The sequence below is a fragment of the Saccostrea cucullata genome, unplaced genomic scaffold, assembly GCF_032062105.1.
Source record: "Saccostrea cucullata isolate Sc308-1 unplaced genomic scaffold, CSIRO_AGI_Scuc_v1 ctg924, whole genome shotgun sequence".
Taxonomy (NCBI): Eukaryota; Metazoa; Mollusca; class Bivalvia; order Ostreida; family Ostreidae; genus Saccostrea; species Saccostrea cuccullata.
In genome coordinates, this window is record NW_026929623.1 from 117,401 (window position 1) to 133,290 (window position 15,890).

A 15,890-nucleotide genomic window follows, 5' to 3' on the forward strand; every position below is an offset into this window, starting at 1 on the left:
ATAAGGGCATCAACCCAACTAACCTTATCTCTGAATATCTCTCTTCTTCCCTATGCCAGTCACCTGCGTGGCGCCAGTGGTTAGAGCGTCTGCTCTCGACAAGTCGAGTCCCGAAGTAAGGAGTTGATCCTTACATTGCGGGTTCGAATCCCACTGTGGGACGTGGAGACCGGTCCTTTGGTTGAGACCGTATATAAACCGAGTTCCTGTGTCGCAGTAGGTGCTGGCAAAAAAGATCCCTTCCTGCTCAATGGCCCTGGGTGCCGAGTGTTGGACAAAATTTGCAGCTGTCCATCGGCAGGTCACTAAATGCCCTTACCAAAATACTCACCTTCTGGCAACGTCTGGCATTATTGCCGCAATATTGTAGCAACATTCTGGCAATACATTACGGTAATATTGCGGTAATATCGTTTTTCGTATGTAAATTAGATTTGCGGCAATATTGCCAGAAAAGTGTTGCGGCAATATTGTAGCAACATTCTGGCAATACATTGCGGCAATATTGCGGTAATATCGTTTTTCGTATGTAAATTAGATTTGCGGCAATATTGCCAGAAAAGTGTTGCGGCAATGTTGCAGCAAAGCAATTGCAGTACATGTATTATTTCAGGTTGTGCTGCAGCAATATTGGGGCAACACTACAGTACTACATAAGGTAATTAATAGAAATAATGGTCTATCAATATAACAATTAACAAACTGTGCTGAGGAACGTAACAAACAATAGCAAGCCACGGGGTCAATAAGAATTAGCTACTTCTGCTATTCTTTGAACTAATAAAAAAATTATGTTGATCATCATAATAAAAATCAAGATATGTTTGTGAAACACTATGCGCCTGGTGACAACAAAGTTTGAAAAACTATTTATAGCATATAGGTCACAGTCAAGGTCACAAGGTTATTTAATGTTATTTGAAAGAGCTTAATTAGTGAAGGGCGCATACCAAATACCAGTTCTCTATCTTTTATGGCTCAAAAGTTTCAAAAAATGTATTTTAAGCATATGGTCACAGTCAAGGTCACAAAGTCATTGACCTTGGTGTCATTTAATGGAGTATGCAAACTAAATATGAAGTCTCTATCTTTTATAGTTCAAAATTTATGGCAGAGATTCAAAACGGCTATTTTTAGCATATGGGTCACAGTAAAGGTCACAAGGTCATTGACCTTGGTGTTATTTGAAAGAACTTAATTAGTGAAGGGCGCATACCAAATACCAGTTCTCTATCTTTTACGGCTCAAAAGTTATGTCGAAGGTTCAAAAAATCTATTTTAAGCATATGGGTCACAACCAAGGTACAAGGTCATTGACCGTGGTGTCTTTTGAAAAATCTTAATTAGTGAATTATGCATACTAAATATAAAGTCTCTATCTTTCATGATTTTAAAGTTATGGTGAATATTCGAAGAAGCTATTTTTAGCATTTAGGTCACAGTCAAGGTCACAAGGTCATTGACCTTATCATTTTAAAGAACTTAATTAGTGGAGTATGCATACCAAATATGAAATCTCTATCTCTCATCGGTTCAAAAGTTATGGTGAAGATTAAAGTTAACAAACAGACAGGACAAAAACAATACGCGCCCCAGTCTATCCATGCAGGCACTTCAAAAATGTTTATAGAAACAATATCAATATGCCACTGTGAAAATGTCCAGCAACTCTGCATTAATTTTCAAATAACATGCATTCGTCTTTTCCTGCACCACCAGGATTATATAGATCCACATACAAGTCTAGTATGCTTGCATCACAAGCACTAGTTGAAACACATATAAGTTTTCCAATTTTATCTCCATAGAATCATTCATCTCAGAAAGAATATGGTTTTGACTCACCAAGTCTGATCATATATGGAAACAGAGTAGACATTCTTATAATTCTGCTGAAATTCTTATTTCTAGCCATTCCACATTATGCAGCCTTACTACTCATCTTGTCTAATCCCACTGTACACAATTAACAACTCTAATTAACTTGATACAAGTCAGTAATGAAGCAAAATATGCTTGCCTTTGAATTCCCTCCACTTTATTTAAAAAGAGGAAGTAAATGACTGACCATGCTCAACAAATGGCTCATGGGTAATCCTAGATGTTGCCAGAAAGTTTTTTTTTCTGGCAGTATTGCCAGAATGTCACCAGAAGTTGTTGCAGCTAGCGGTGATATTTCGCTAACCCAAAAAGCTTGTTTCTGGTGACAAAAATGTGTTGCCGCAATTTTGCTGCAATAATTTTACTTTGGTAAGAGTGGTTCTCCATATTAGTGAAAAATTCTCGAGAGGGACGTTAAACAATATACAATCAATCAATTATTACCTCTGCCGACTGAACTTAAAGAACCCCTCAGCTTAGCTGTGCTCGCTTATATACCTTTTTTAAGGTCACGTGATCTGCTTTAGCCAAAGGCAGATCTTCAAAGGCCGACTAGCATAATTTTTGAATACACAAAGCTACATCTTTACACTAACATTTTATTTCACATTAGAGATTACTACTGTATTTAACATAAGAGATTATGTTTTTATGTACATAAAAATTGGCTGAAATTTCTTCTTGCTTAAATAAAATGCTAATATTGATTGATTGATTGTATATTGTTTAACGTCCCTCTCGAGAATTTTTCACTCATATGGAGACGCCACTACTTGCCGGTGGAAATTTTGTCCTATACTCGGCACTGAGGGCCATTGAGCAGGGAGGATCTTTTTTGTGCCAGCACCTACTGCGACACGGGACCTCGGTTATACTGTCTCATCCGAAGGATCGATCTCCATGTCCCATAGTGGGATTCGAACCCGCGACGTAAGGATTGACTCCTTACTTCGCGACTCTTAGAGCAGATGCTCTAACCACTGCACCACGCGGGCGACCTGCTAATATTGAAGGAAAATTCTTAAATTTGGGTCTTGCTAAAAGTTCCCCTTTTTTACGGTACATGAGTCTTACCTTGGGTACCAAAAATCTTGACCCTGGAGTTTAATCTAATTTTGAAAAATATAATTTTTGCTATAACTTTTGAACAGTTGATGCTAGGGCTTTGACATATATGTTTCTTGAGGCAAGACCTCCCCTTGTGTACCAACAATTTTTATCTTTGGTCCTTGACTTTGGATTTAGACCTACTTTTGATCTTAGCCTTGGCCTTAACTGTTAAATGGTTGGTGCTAGAGATTGCATATTTCACATGTGTATTTGTTATGAAGACCTTCCCTTGTGCATCAACAAATTTGATCTATTGACCTTCGAGTTCGATGTGTTTAATAAACTTTCACCTTCGCCATAAGCTTTCATATGGGGGCATCATAAGCACATCCTTGTAAAAATATTTTTTTTCTAGAACGGCATAGCTTAGGTTGCACATATTAATGTGGAAGCCGTGTTAAGAAGTGCTGATTTAAGATTGTTCACCCCTTGAGGGTTTATATACCATATAGAGAAAATCTCTAAAACTGAACAAAAATGGAAATGGCATCACAAATTGGTATTTAAATTTGATAAGGTTGAAAAAAGAGGGTGTTTCACCATCCATTTGTCAGCCTCAGTGGCTCTGGTAAATTGCATATGCGTATTCCTTGGACAAGACCGACTCTTTTGACTTGTCATGAGCTTTCCTTCACAGGATCTGTTGTTTAACAAACACATTTGTCTTATATATTTAATGTATTACATGAACATTTAAAAACTTTTCAAATACAAAATAAAACACAAAAATATAGTTGCTACTAAGTGATAAAATATAATCATTCTAGCTAGAATATCAATTATAAGGACGGATTCTTTTGCTAAGTTGTGTTTCTTCATACAAGTGTGTATTGATCAACTTCATATGATGTACAGATATTAAAATTAGTATATGACAGATTTCTCAGTAGATTAACAGCTAACTCACTGTTGTTGTTATATTGAACACTTTACATATAAGTAGATTCCGCTACTCCATCTCTGTCGTGTTTCCCATTCACTACAGTGGAACCATTCTGTGTTTGCACTCCGTTTCCTTTCTCATTGGAAGTGTAACCAGCATTTACAAACCCACTGTCACTCGGGGGCTTATCTTTTTCTGCTTCAACTTTTTCTGATTTCTCTGGTTCTTTCCAGAAGATCATGGCAAGGATAAACATGGTTCCGCTGAAGACTTTGACGCAGGACCACCAAGCAAATAGTCGCCAGCTCATTTCATACCTGTCATACACCCCACAAGATCCGCGCGCCCCGCACAGGTCTTGCCAAAGTCCACACGCTGTGTCTATGACGTACCCTGTCAGCACAGGGCCAGGGATCGTACCTGTGAATAGGGTACATACAAACTAAATTGTAAATTCTCTCTACGATGTGCATTTGTACAATTAAAATTTTAGTTAGAAAATTACACGAATGACTCCTATAATACCTAAAAGTCTTAGTACCACCCACTGCATTCCAAGGGCTAGAGCTCTGTGTTCATCTGGAACACACCTGTAAATGACAAAAGAAAACTGATGAACAGTGAAAAAACACATAGGCCTATGTAGTTATCTTGTCTGTTGCTTGGTTTCGCGAAGTTTACCGTAAAATCGCCATAGAAACAGGTGTCACAGTTGTCAAAGTACACAACATTCCAAGAAACAAGAGGAAGATGAAGAGATAGACGAGCGGACAGGAAGTAGAACATTCTCCGGACGTGGCCACAGTTTTGTTTCCACCTGAAGACACATTGAAGAGATTGGCATTGGCACAGGAACACTCATGAAATGTCTGTAAATGATTCATACAAACTTCTTTCAGATTAAAACGTTCATCATTAAAATGGAGAGGAAAACAGAAAGGAAATCAAAAGGATCTATTTATTGACAAGTTAAGAATGGAAAAAATAAAGATATAGCAAACAGTGGTCAATCTAAAAAATCTGCAAAAATAAAACTGTGAAAAGAGCATGAAAAAAGAAGACCGCTGGAAATACTAGAGGTTGGAGATTGGGTGCTTAAGAGAAACTGTATGTATCCCCGGTTTGACAGATCAGATACAGATGGAACATTCCGTAGCCAAAGTCTTAACTTTAAAAACAAGGTTGGTTCGAATAACGTCAGTCAAAATAAAACCCAGTGTGAGTTTATTTTTGTTAACAAGGTTAGTTCAATGACCATAGAGTTTACGAAATGCTTATCTATCATTAGCCTGCTTCTTTTAAAAATTGATCGTACTCAAAGCATGCTCCTGAATATCGACTGGGTTTTGAGAAGTTTACACCATATGACCATACTTCATAAGGATAGTTCACTGGTATAGAAAGTAAACATTAAGACCAGTAAGCTACAAACATGGTCAGAGGCGGTAGGGAACCTCAAAACAAGATGCTGATATCAAAGAATATTAATATGGACAGACCTTTGTTGTTCCCTCGGCAGTGTAGTTGTCATTGCAGCCCGCGTGACAGGGAGAAAAGTAAGTGATGCCGTCATTTCCACATACAGGGTCATACTGCTTCATGTTACAGCCACAGTTAGCGATACACAATCCTTGTAGAGCATCACTGCTGTCTTCACTTCTATACAAAACAGGTGAAAACTTAGCATAACCATTGCACCGGTACAAATATTGCAATGGATCGTTTTGCAGGACAGTCGAGAACATTTTATTTATTTCAACCTAAAAAATAAAACTATAGCATAAACACTTGCCCAGATTTAGCATATGACACTGTTATTCCGGCGAAACTGGTTTCCTCGCAGTTTATGAAGAAGCCTGCTCCTACCAGAAGTCCCACGAAAGACATCAGAAGACACAGTCTCATCATCCCACGCATTCCTAGTCTCAGACACTTAATTAACAATCCTCCAAGGACCATACCTCCTGCTCCTCCCAGCAGCGTGACTCCACCTTTACAAAGGGGAACATATTTATATTAATGAATGAAATATCATAATTTTAAAATATTTTATTTTTAGTATTCATAGCAGTACTAGTGTACCCATGATTAGGCCCGATTCAGATGGTAACATATTGAACTTTTCCTCAAGAATCTTTGGGGCGAAAGCAGCAAGTCCTGCAATGATGATGGTCTCTGCAGCTCCTCCCAAGTTAAGTACCACATACATCGGAATTTTTACCTGTTCGATTATATAATTTGTGTAATATTTCGTTGCATGTACTATGGAAGAATCATCAGATTTTCACTGTAAGCGGTTTCCAAAAAAAAAAAAAATGTGTGTAACTTACGAGGATTAATAGGGCTTTTGGAAAATCCAACAGTTTTTTACTCAAAGGTCGTGTATCTTTTGCTTTCTTCTCTTCATACTTTACGTCTGCCTCTGTCTTCCTAGCATCACGAATATGTTTTGTACCTTTAAAAGTAAACAAATCTTATTTCAGAAATCTTAGTGTGACTGAAAACTTGATGTATCTATGTAGATACCAAATAGATAACTGGATCACTTGCAAAGTTTTTTTTCATATAACAGACCTGGCAGATTGATGGGATAGCCAAAGAGGGGGAAAGACACCAACAGAAAGCCCACTGCTGTTACTACAAACCCCAACCACCACGCTCCAACCCAGACCGGATCCATCGGGGTGAGTTCATTCATAATTCTGTGGAGAAAAACGTGTTCGAATGAGTACAATGCTAAATGAGGCATTTATCCTGAGATCTGATATAAGTTTGATACTAGTGCCGTACTTGTCCACGTCCACTTCAGCCTTGTCAATGTCTACCCACAAGTTGAGGAACAGACCTCCACCCATATACCCAGCGGCCACACCGAGGGCGGTAATTGCGTAAATCAAACCTGTGAATAAAAAAAAACCCAGAATACTTTGTTTTTCAAAGAATGTTTTTGAAGACTAAAATGTACCGGCATTTTATTTATTTATCCAAAGCTACAGGATGAACTTAATACCGAGATAAAGAGCCGTGGAAGTGCTTGGAGCGTTGTCATCAACATAGGCTGTTCCCAAGGTGAACATGGGTGTGAACCCTATACCGTGAACAAACTGTGCCAGCATGAACACGTACAGATAATTGGAACCCGACTGAGTGATGCATTCTGGGTCGACATTACTGGCACTGCATACATGTGATGTGTTGCCACTTGTAGCTAAAAATAAGGTTAATTAAAGCACATCTCATTAATTTTTATAATGTTTTTCTTGTTCAACATATTTCAGAGTTCATAGAACGTATTTCTTTGATTGGTTCTTAGATTTAATCTTACAAATGTACTCATATGGTCCAGATGCAACGTGTGGAATGGTAAAAATGAAAGACCCAACAGCCATTAGGAAACTTCCAGCAGCAATCCATTTTGGTCTATTTCCCTTTGCCCCATAGTAACTGACGATAAGGACGAAAATGACAGCGCCGATATCGGTAGAGCTGACGATGAGAGCTGACTGAGAACTGGGCAACTTGTACTGCCTCTCTAGGGTCGTCAAGGCGATATTCACAACGCCATTAACAGCAGCGCCCTCTACGAAACCAAATATACATAGCCAGAGAACAAACCATTTCACATTGAGAAAGAACCTTCCCCATCTGCAAAGGCAACGTAAAAACAATCTATGAAATAATATGTTTATACCTTCAATACAAAACATGTTGCAGGTCCATATTATCTGTAAGACACGTGTAGAATAGTTGACCCAATGATCATTTTTATTAAAAACAAATCAATTTCGTCAAGAAAGAAACTGAAACTTAGATTCACAGTGCTCAAGAACCATTTATGTACTAGTTGGCTAAAAAACCCGTGCACATACAAATATGTTCAAATCTTTGAAAATATCATTCCAATTAATGTAGTCGTAGTTACACTTTACTCACTTCCCGTAGGTGCACGTCAATTTGCTGTCATCTTCTTCTTGTTTTGACTTTTTACTTTCCTGAAATTTAAGTATTTAAAAATCAGCCATGTCTGTGTAAATCAATGCTTGTTTGCAAACTTTACGTACATTCATAATAAGCCAAGAAAAAATTCCACCCTGGGTCATTGGTTCAGGTTTTATGGCGAGTCTCAAATCTACATTAATTAAACTTTTTATGTCCCCGTAATCGAAGATTCGGGATATATAGTTTTTGGCGAGTCCTTCCGTCTGTCTTTCTGTCTGTCTGCTTGTCCGCAAAAACTTTGACTTTGCCCATAACTTTTGATTTAGTGAAGCTACGACTTTCATATTTCACATGTAGGGAGAAGGCTAAAATAGGCTTCGCCTGCTGCCCAATCCCAGTCACTTATTTGAATAAAATTTTGTATAAATAAACAAGAGGCCCATGGGCCTTATAGGTCACCTGAGCATTATGCAACAACTTTCCAGTGATTTAATTTGATTCATGTTTTAAGCCAGATGCTATGGCGTTCACAATTTTGAAAGAGGCACCATTGATCATCATAACAATACACTTAGCAGTTGCTTAGTTTGTTTACTTAATACCCATAGGCAGGGTGGGGGAACAAAAAATGCATTTCTAGTAATCAGTAATAGTCAGCAATAATCAGTAATGCCCCTATCACACATGAACCCCTGACCCTTAGGCCTAGATCCACACATTGCACAATTTTTGAAAAGGCACCCTTGCTTTTCAAAAATATTTGATTATTACCAAGGAGCAGATCTCAAACAATTCATCCAGTTTCAGTATATAAGTACACCCCCCCTATGGTACCCCTGACCCTGGGGTCTTGAAATTCACAATTCTGGATGATCAGGGTCCTTGCTCATCATAACCACATAGGTAGTTCATCTGCTTAATACCCAAAAGCTGAGAAGAAAATTTTCAAAGATTTAATGTATTTTCACTATATAATCAATAGAGCCCCGCCCTATCACTAGAACCCCTGACCCTAGGGCCATAAAATCAAAATTTTGGAAGAGGTATTCTTGCTCATCATAACTATGTACTTAGTTTATTTAATTCCTAGGAGCAGAAAAGAAATTTTTTCAAAGAATTCATGTATTTTCACTATATAATCAATAGAGCCCCGCCCTAACACCCGAACCCTGACCCTGGGGCCATAAAATTCACAATTTTGGTAGAGGCACTCTTGCACATCATAACTATGCACTTAGTTAGTTTATTTAATACCCAGGAGCAAAGAAGAAGATTTTCAAAGAATTCATGTATTTTCACTATATAATCTATAGAGCCCCACCCTAACACCAGAACCCCTGACCCTGGGGCCATAAAATTCAGAATTTTGGTAGAGGTACTCTTGCTCATCATAACTATGCACATAGTTAGTTTATTTAATACCCAGGAGCAGAGAAGAAGATTTTCATAAAATTCATGTATTTTCACTATATAATCTATAGAGCCCCGCCCAAACACCAGAACCCCTGATCCTAGGGCCATAAAATTCACAATTTTGGTAGAGGCACTCTTGCTCATCATAACTATGCACTTAGTTAGTTTATTTAATTCCCAGGAGCAGAGAAGAAGATTTTCAAAGAATTCATGAATTTTCACTATATAATGTATAGAGCCCCGCCCTAACACCAGAACCCCTGACCCTGTGGCCATAAAATTTACAATTTTGGTAGAGGCACTCTTGTTCATCATAACTATGCACTTAGTTAGTTTATTTCATACCCAGGAGCAGAGAAGAAGATTTTCAAAGAAATAATGCATTTTCACTATATACTTATTTAGCCCCGCCCTAGCAATAGAACCCCTGACCCCAGGGCCATGAATTTCACAATTTTGGTAGAGGACTCAATGCTGATTACAATAATGCAAACAGTTTGACTGCTTGATGTCCAGGAGTAAAGAAGAAGATTTTTAAAGATTGCATTAATTTTAGTGGTTTTTGCCCCACCCCCAGGCCCCAGGGGGGCAGGGACCATGAAATTCACAATTTTTGTTCCCCTTCATCCATAGATGCTTTGTGCCAAATTTGGTTGAAATTGGTTCAGTGGTTGCAGAGAAGAAGCTGAAAATGTTCAAATGTTAACGGACAACGCACAACGCACGACGCACGACGACGGACGAAAACAGATAGCAATAGGTCACCTGAGTTTACTCAGGTGACCTAAAAAAAAATTTCACATGTGTTTTCCTTGTGATAAGACCTTTCTTTGGGTACCACCAAATTTGACCTTGGAGTTTGACCCACTTTCACATAAACATTCCTAACTGTTACTTTAGCCATAACTTTGGAACTGTAGACTTTCATACTTCACGTCTGTATTCTTTGTGGCAAGACTTTTTATTGGATACCAACAATTTTGTCCTATTTTAAATTGACCTTGGAGATTTACTACTTAAGAAATTTTTTTTAACCTTGGCCATAACTTTTGAACGGTAAGGGCTATGGATTCCATATTTCACATATGTAATCCTTGTGAGAAGACCTTTTATTGGATACCAAGAACTTTGACCCTTTGACCTTGGAGTTTGACCTACTTTTAAAAAACAGGCCTTGACCATAACTTTTGAAGGGTTAGGGCAAGGGCTTTCTTATTTTCTTAGGTCGATTTGACCCCCTCAAAAAGTCTTTTTATTGCCAAAATGAATGTTCAATTTTATCTGGGTTTTTTAGAACTATGTCTGTACTAAAAAAATATTTCAAAAATTTTGCTTTTGTGCAAATATTTTTCTCCTAATTTGTAATTAACGAATGTTGTTTGATTTAATCTTATTTTTCAACTGAAATAATTCTATTCTTTTTCGCGAAAGATTTTTAAACTGAATTTCCGTGCGACTTAATTTTATGTTTATGAATCCTCAAGAGAAAAGGATTTTAAAATATACTTTGGTAAGAAACTGTGAAAATTCTAAATCATATCCCTTAAAGAAATATATTGATAACGTAAATTACAATTTCATTGCTATTCAAACCAAAAATTAATATTTTCTTGAACTTATTTTCACTCATCTAAATGACATACAGTATTTTCAAACACCCATCAAATGCCACAAATACTGATTATTTTTCATCCTTTTGAGAGATTTACAGTTAGATATAATGATAACGCAAGATCTGCTGTCAGAATGTACTTTTCCTTTATTTTTCTAAAGAAGTCTCTCCCTATTTTATCTTCTCTCACTCCCTATATGCTTTTTAAATTTCTTCTTTCGACCTTACCATCTCTGATAAACGAAGTTTATGAAATACCGGGGTATAATTACAGAGAAAGGCATTTAGAGCATATTCTAATGCAAATGTTTTGTAAAACACTCTTTGATTGGCTAATGCACTGGTGTTTGAAGCAGTAAAACGAGCATTAACGAGCGTGAAAGCTTTTTCATTGTGACGTCATAATAGAGCGACGCAAAAACACAATGCTCCGTGACGTATTTCATATAACAAAATTCAACAAAATAAGACGTAAACAACAAACAAAATGCATGTATTGCATTAGAATGGGAATAACTAATCTTCTAATTTGGTATTTGCGACCGTTAATGCTGATTTAACGGTCGCAAACATCTGTTTTACCGGCTCTGCTTACGCATCGCCGGTTAAACTCAGTTTGCGACCGTTAAATCAGCATTAACGGTCGCAAATATCAAATTAGAAGATAGTTATTCCCTAATTTAATTTACGTTATTTTTACTGTAATTTACGTTATGAATGTTTTGCTTCAGTAAGTCACCAATGAACAGAGATTTATGGGTGAACTATTGCTTCAAATAAAAAGAAGTACACATTGTTTGTAAAATCAATTAAAATTCACGCCAAAAATGCATTCTTGACGAATCAATAAAGAAATATTTGAAAGTTGGTAAAAGTAACACGTAATTTACGTTATCTGATGGCTCTTCCTGCATCAGATCCACATCGGAAGTTCGATGATGTTAAGATGCTCTCGAGAGAAAACCAATAACGTTTCCTGCATGGTTCCGTATTGTTCCGACGTCTTATTTGCAAGATACATGTATGTACCATGTATGTTTTCTACTGATAACGTAAATTACATAACGTAAATAACTTTTTATGTTTTATTGGTGTAAAATGTGTACTCGCACAGATCAATGCTCGTATTGATATTTTACGTGTTTGGTACGTCAGGAAGAATAAATAAATTGGTATGCAAAGACACTTAAACTCGTATTCTTGAAGTATCGTTGATAACGTAAAATACATTCTTAAAACGAACCGCTCACCTCTGGTTACAAGACCAATGTGTTTTTGTAAGCATTCTGTCATATAACTTTTCTTTGATTCTGGTTGCACTTTATGGACTTTGTTGGATATTCTAGTAGATATTTTATGTGTTTAGATACTTTTTCATGTTCTTTAAACAAATAATAATATTTTGATAACGTAAATTACACAAATTTTGCGACATGGTTATTTTACACTTTTTTTAAAATTTCACTGTAGACAAATATTTTCAAGTGCGAAAATTCAGTATATTTATGCATTGTTACATGTAAAAGTCCTAACTTTTAGCACAAAATATAATTGCTGTGTTTTATTCTACGGTCCAAACTTTGCCCTATGCCCGTGCGACAGATTAAAAAGCCACTTTTTAGACTATATACTTCGATCCCAGGGAGGTTTTAACCTGTGTATTATAATTTAACTCTGTTGATTTGGTAACTAAACGTAGTCACAAACAAAATACTACAAAATTTACCAGTTACTTCAATACTAATATAATTTAAAGTGCTTGCGACATCCAAATAGCGCATTTGGATGGATTATGTGAGAATAGGTGATATATCAACTTCACTTCCCTTTATATATAATGATATAAACATTCCTATTAATTGCAGAAAAACATGTGAATAATACTTGAATAATGTATTTTTGACCGTTGTATATTTCTATAAGATATGCCACTTTTGCTTCTTGCAGACAGACTCGAAACTACGATTGTGAATAGCAAGTTGAACCTCTTCCAAACCATCGTCGGAACCCACGGGTTTTCTCTCCGTTACACGGTTAGATGCAGTGTAACGGAGAGAAAACCCGTGGGTTCCGAGATGCTTCCAAACGTGTGTTACTCGGTCCTCTGGAACTAAACATGAATATATGTAAATGTCACACAGGGAGGAGCTACCCTAGACACTATTAGCATAAGAAATGATTTTTATGTCCCGACATGAATATGACATGGGCATATACAGTTTGTCGTGTTAAAAAATAGGTAGGGGTTTATTGTTTTTATTAAAAGAAAAACAAGTAACGTCAGGTGCATGTGTATTCAAGCTATTTTTATCAAACGTTTTATGCTGATACAAATTAATGAGAGTAATTCAACTGTATCAACATTTTTTTTACCTTGACCTTTTCTTCGGTCTTGGCCTCACTTTTGTGTCCATCTCAATTTCAAAGAAACTGTTCAAGATATTTTAAAAACCTTATTATGCTGATAAGTTTTTTGACCTTCACCTTTATTTGACCTTGACTTCCTTTTTTAAAATTATGTTAATTAAGCTAGGTTTTAAAGAAACCATTCATTATCTTGTTTGAAAACTTCATATGCTGATACATATTGGTGAAAGCTATTCAACTGCATCAATATATATATGTAAACATTAAACTTTCCTCTGTCCTTGACCTCAATTTTTTTGAATTGGTGATATCTGAATTTCAAAGAAACAAATATCTTTATGTAATCATAAATGTTAGTACATGTTGATCAGAGCTGATAAACTGCAACAACATATTTTTTGTTAACCTTGGCTTTTCCTTTGACCTTGATCTCACTTATAAGCTCAGTTTTAAAAAATGATATTCAAGATATTTCAATCAACCCTTATTTGCTAAATTAAATACATTATAATGTAATAGAGACCCCAAATACTTCTGTTACATAGGTGCTTATAATTATTTAATACCACAACGCAGAAAGCCCGATTAGATCAAATAAAAATAAAATGCAAGTTTTACACGATAATTCATGGTTTTAAAATTAATTGTTTTGCTGACGTGTGTTATCATCATAGCTTAAAGGGTTTATGCAAGCTATTCCCACTTTTTGAAAATCAGGTAGAAAAAAGTGAAATTTCACGTGGGAGTAGGTGGAATTTTTGTGTAAACAAATAATTAGCTGAATAAACATGTCATTACTGTGAAAACAGTAATTATTAAACCACTGGGAGTAGAGGACAGGTAAATTTGCTATTTTAAATTTAAAAATCTCTCTTTTTACTTCTATTTCAATGAGAAGTTAGACTTTTTCAAATAAAAAAAGCAGATAAAGTATTTATTTTTATTCATTAAGAAATCACATTGCAAAAGACTGGTGTATGGTAAAACATTTCATAATATAGAACAATTTTTTTTTAAATTACAAAAAATTTTCATAATGATTATACACATGCAAAACTATATATTTCAGTGAATTTAAGTATATTTTAAAAATTCAGAATTTTGGCTAAGTGGGAATAAACCATTTGCAAGTGGGAATAGGTGGAATTGAGATTTTTAAAAAGTGGGAATAGCTAGAAGACACCGCTTAAAGTAATAATCTAAAAAAAAATAAAATCGAAAGAATAAAAAATTTTGGTATTCTTAATGAAAAATAAATATTGAAACTTTTTAAATTCTATGAATACTAAGTATCGAAACATGAAGGCGGAGTTAGTAGATTTATAAAAATTAATAAAACTTAGTTGTTTTCTTCAAAATTTAGCTCATTAGATGAAAACTTTTAGGGTTACAGTTTACGTGCCTTTCAATAAACATTTGTCATTTTCCTAACTTCACGGTTACTTAAACAAACTATCTAAGGTTACGCAAGTTGAACAAATAAATGGAAGTTTGATTAATAAAAGTCTTTTTAAAACTTGAAAGTTAAGTCAATATACTGTGTTGAAAATTTAGTTATGATACCTTGAAGTGATTTTCTTAGGGAATCCTCTAATTTCTTTAAGCTACATGTATATACGTAACAAGAAACAGTTCATATGACGCTAAATTTGAATACAATTAAAATACATGGCCATAGGAACCGAATGGGAGGAAGGGGGGGGGGGGTGCCGCCACTCGTCCTCCAATAATTTTTCTTATACATAGTGCTCAGTAATAAAGCGTTAATAATCTTTTTATGTTCCCTAAAAAAATGTCTGATCCTTTTGCATTTCAAGGAATTTTTTCTAGGCAGCCCCCTCCCCAAAAAATATATGGAGGCCCCCCCCCCCCCCCCCGAAAAAAAAAACAACTGAAACTGTTTATACGGGCCTGAAATACTTAGTATGCTTTCGGTACAAAGAAAAAACGATCTTGAAAAGGAATATTTTTCTAGACTATTCTGCCCTCCACTCCACAAATTTTATTGCTACACTGTATGAAATGATTTCGTTTTATAGGTTTACGATACTTACTTTTATATCCGAATAAAATCTGAACTACTGTTGAAATTTGAAGTTACGAACCAGAACGGCACGCGTTTTTATATACAAAAGCAAGCGTTTTAGGTACAAATTTTATGAATTTGGAAGCTTAGTATTTTTAATGACGATATAATCACTTCAAAAACATCAGTCGGTTGTAACAATATTTTTTTTACCATGTATTTACCTTGAAGCTGGATAAAAGAATCATACATTGGTTCCATATCATATATTAGATTTATAATCCTAGAAACATATTTTATGAGCAGATTATACATGTTTTTTTTTTAAGTTGGACATATCATTTGATCAAGTTTTCTAAGCGAAATTCACAAAGCAATTTCTTATACCCATACGAAACAGATTTTAATTGTCGTTTTAAATCTGTGAATTTAGAATGAAAATGAATTAATAATAAGGTGAAGAACATACCATTTTGTTCAGAGGTTTCCTGCGAGGTGTCGGGTTTCCTATACGGGTAAGCTTAAGTAAACTTGTGCTCTGTTTAGCCACCGACTGGAGAGCGTGATTTACATAATAAAATATTTATCCTCCTCCGTGTTTGGAAGAGACACACAAGTACACCCTGGGTCTTGGATAGTGGACCGGTTAATCATCTATC

General features: G+C 35.8%; 1 protein-coding gene across 1 annotated transcript; it reads right to left on the reverse strand.

Moving 5' to 3' along the window:
- Window positions 1-3,784: 3,784 nt before the first annotated feature.
- LOC134281477 (solute carrier organic anion transporter family member 4A1-like) lies at window positions 3,785-7,872 on the reverse strand (the record flags this gene model as incomplete). Its single annotated transcript, XM_062763936.1, has 12 exons — window positions 3,785-4,294; window positions 4,400-4,464; window positions 4,556-4,743; window positions 5,374-5,533; window positions 5,667-5,865; window positions 5,957-6,095; window positions 6,205-6,329; window positions 6,449-6,576; window positions 6,665-6,773; window positions 6,885-7,082; window positions 7,200-7,519; window positions 7,808-7,872. Coding segments are annotated over 12 exons (2,070 nt in total), but the record flags the coding sequence as incomplete, so codon positions are not given.
- Window positions 7,873-15,890: the final 8,018 nt, after the last annotated feature.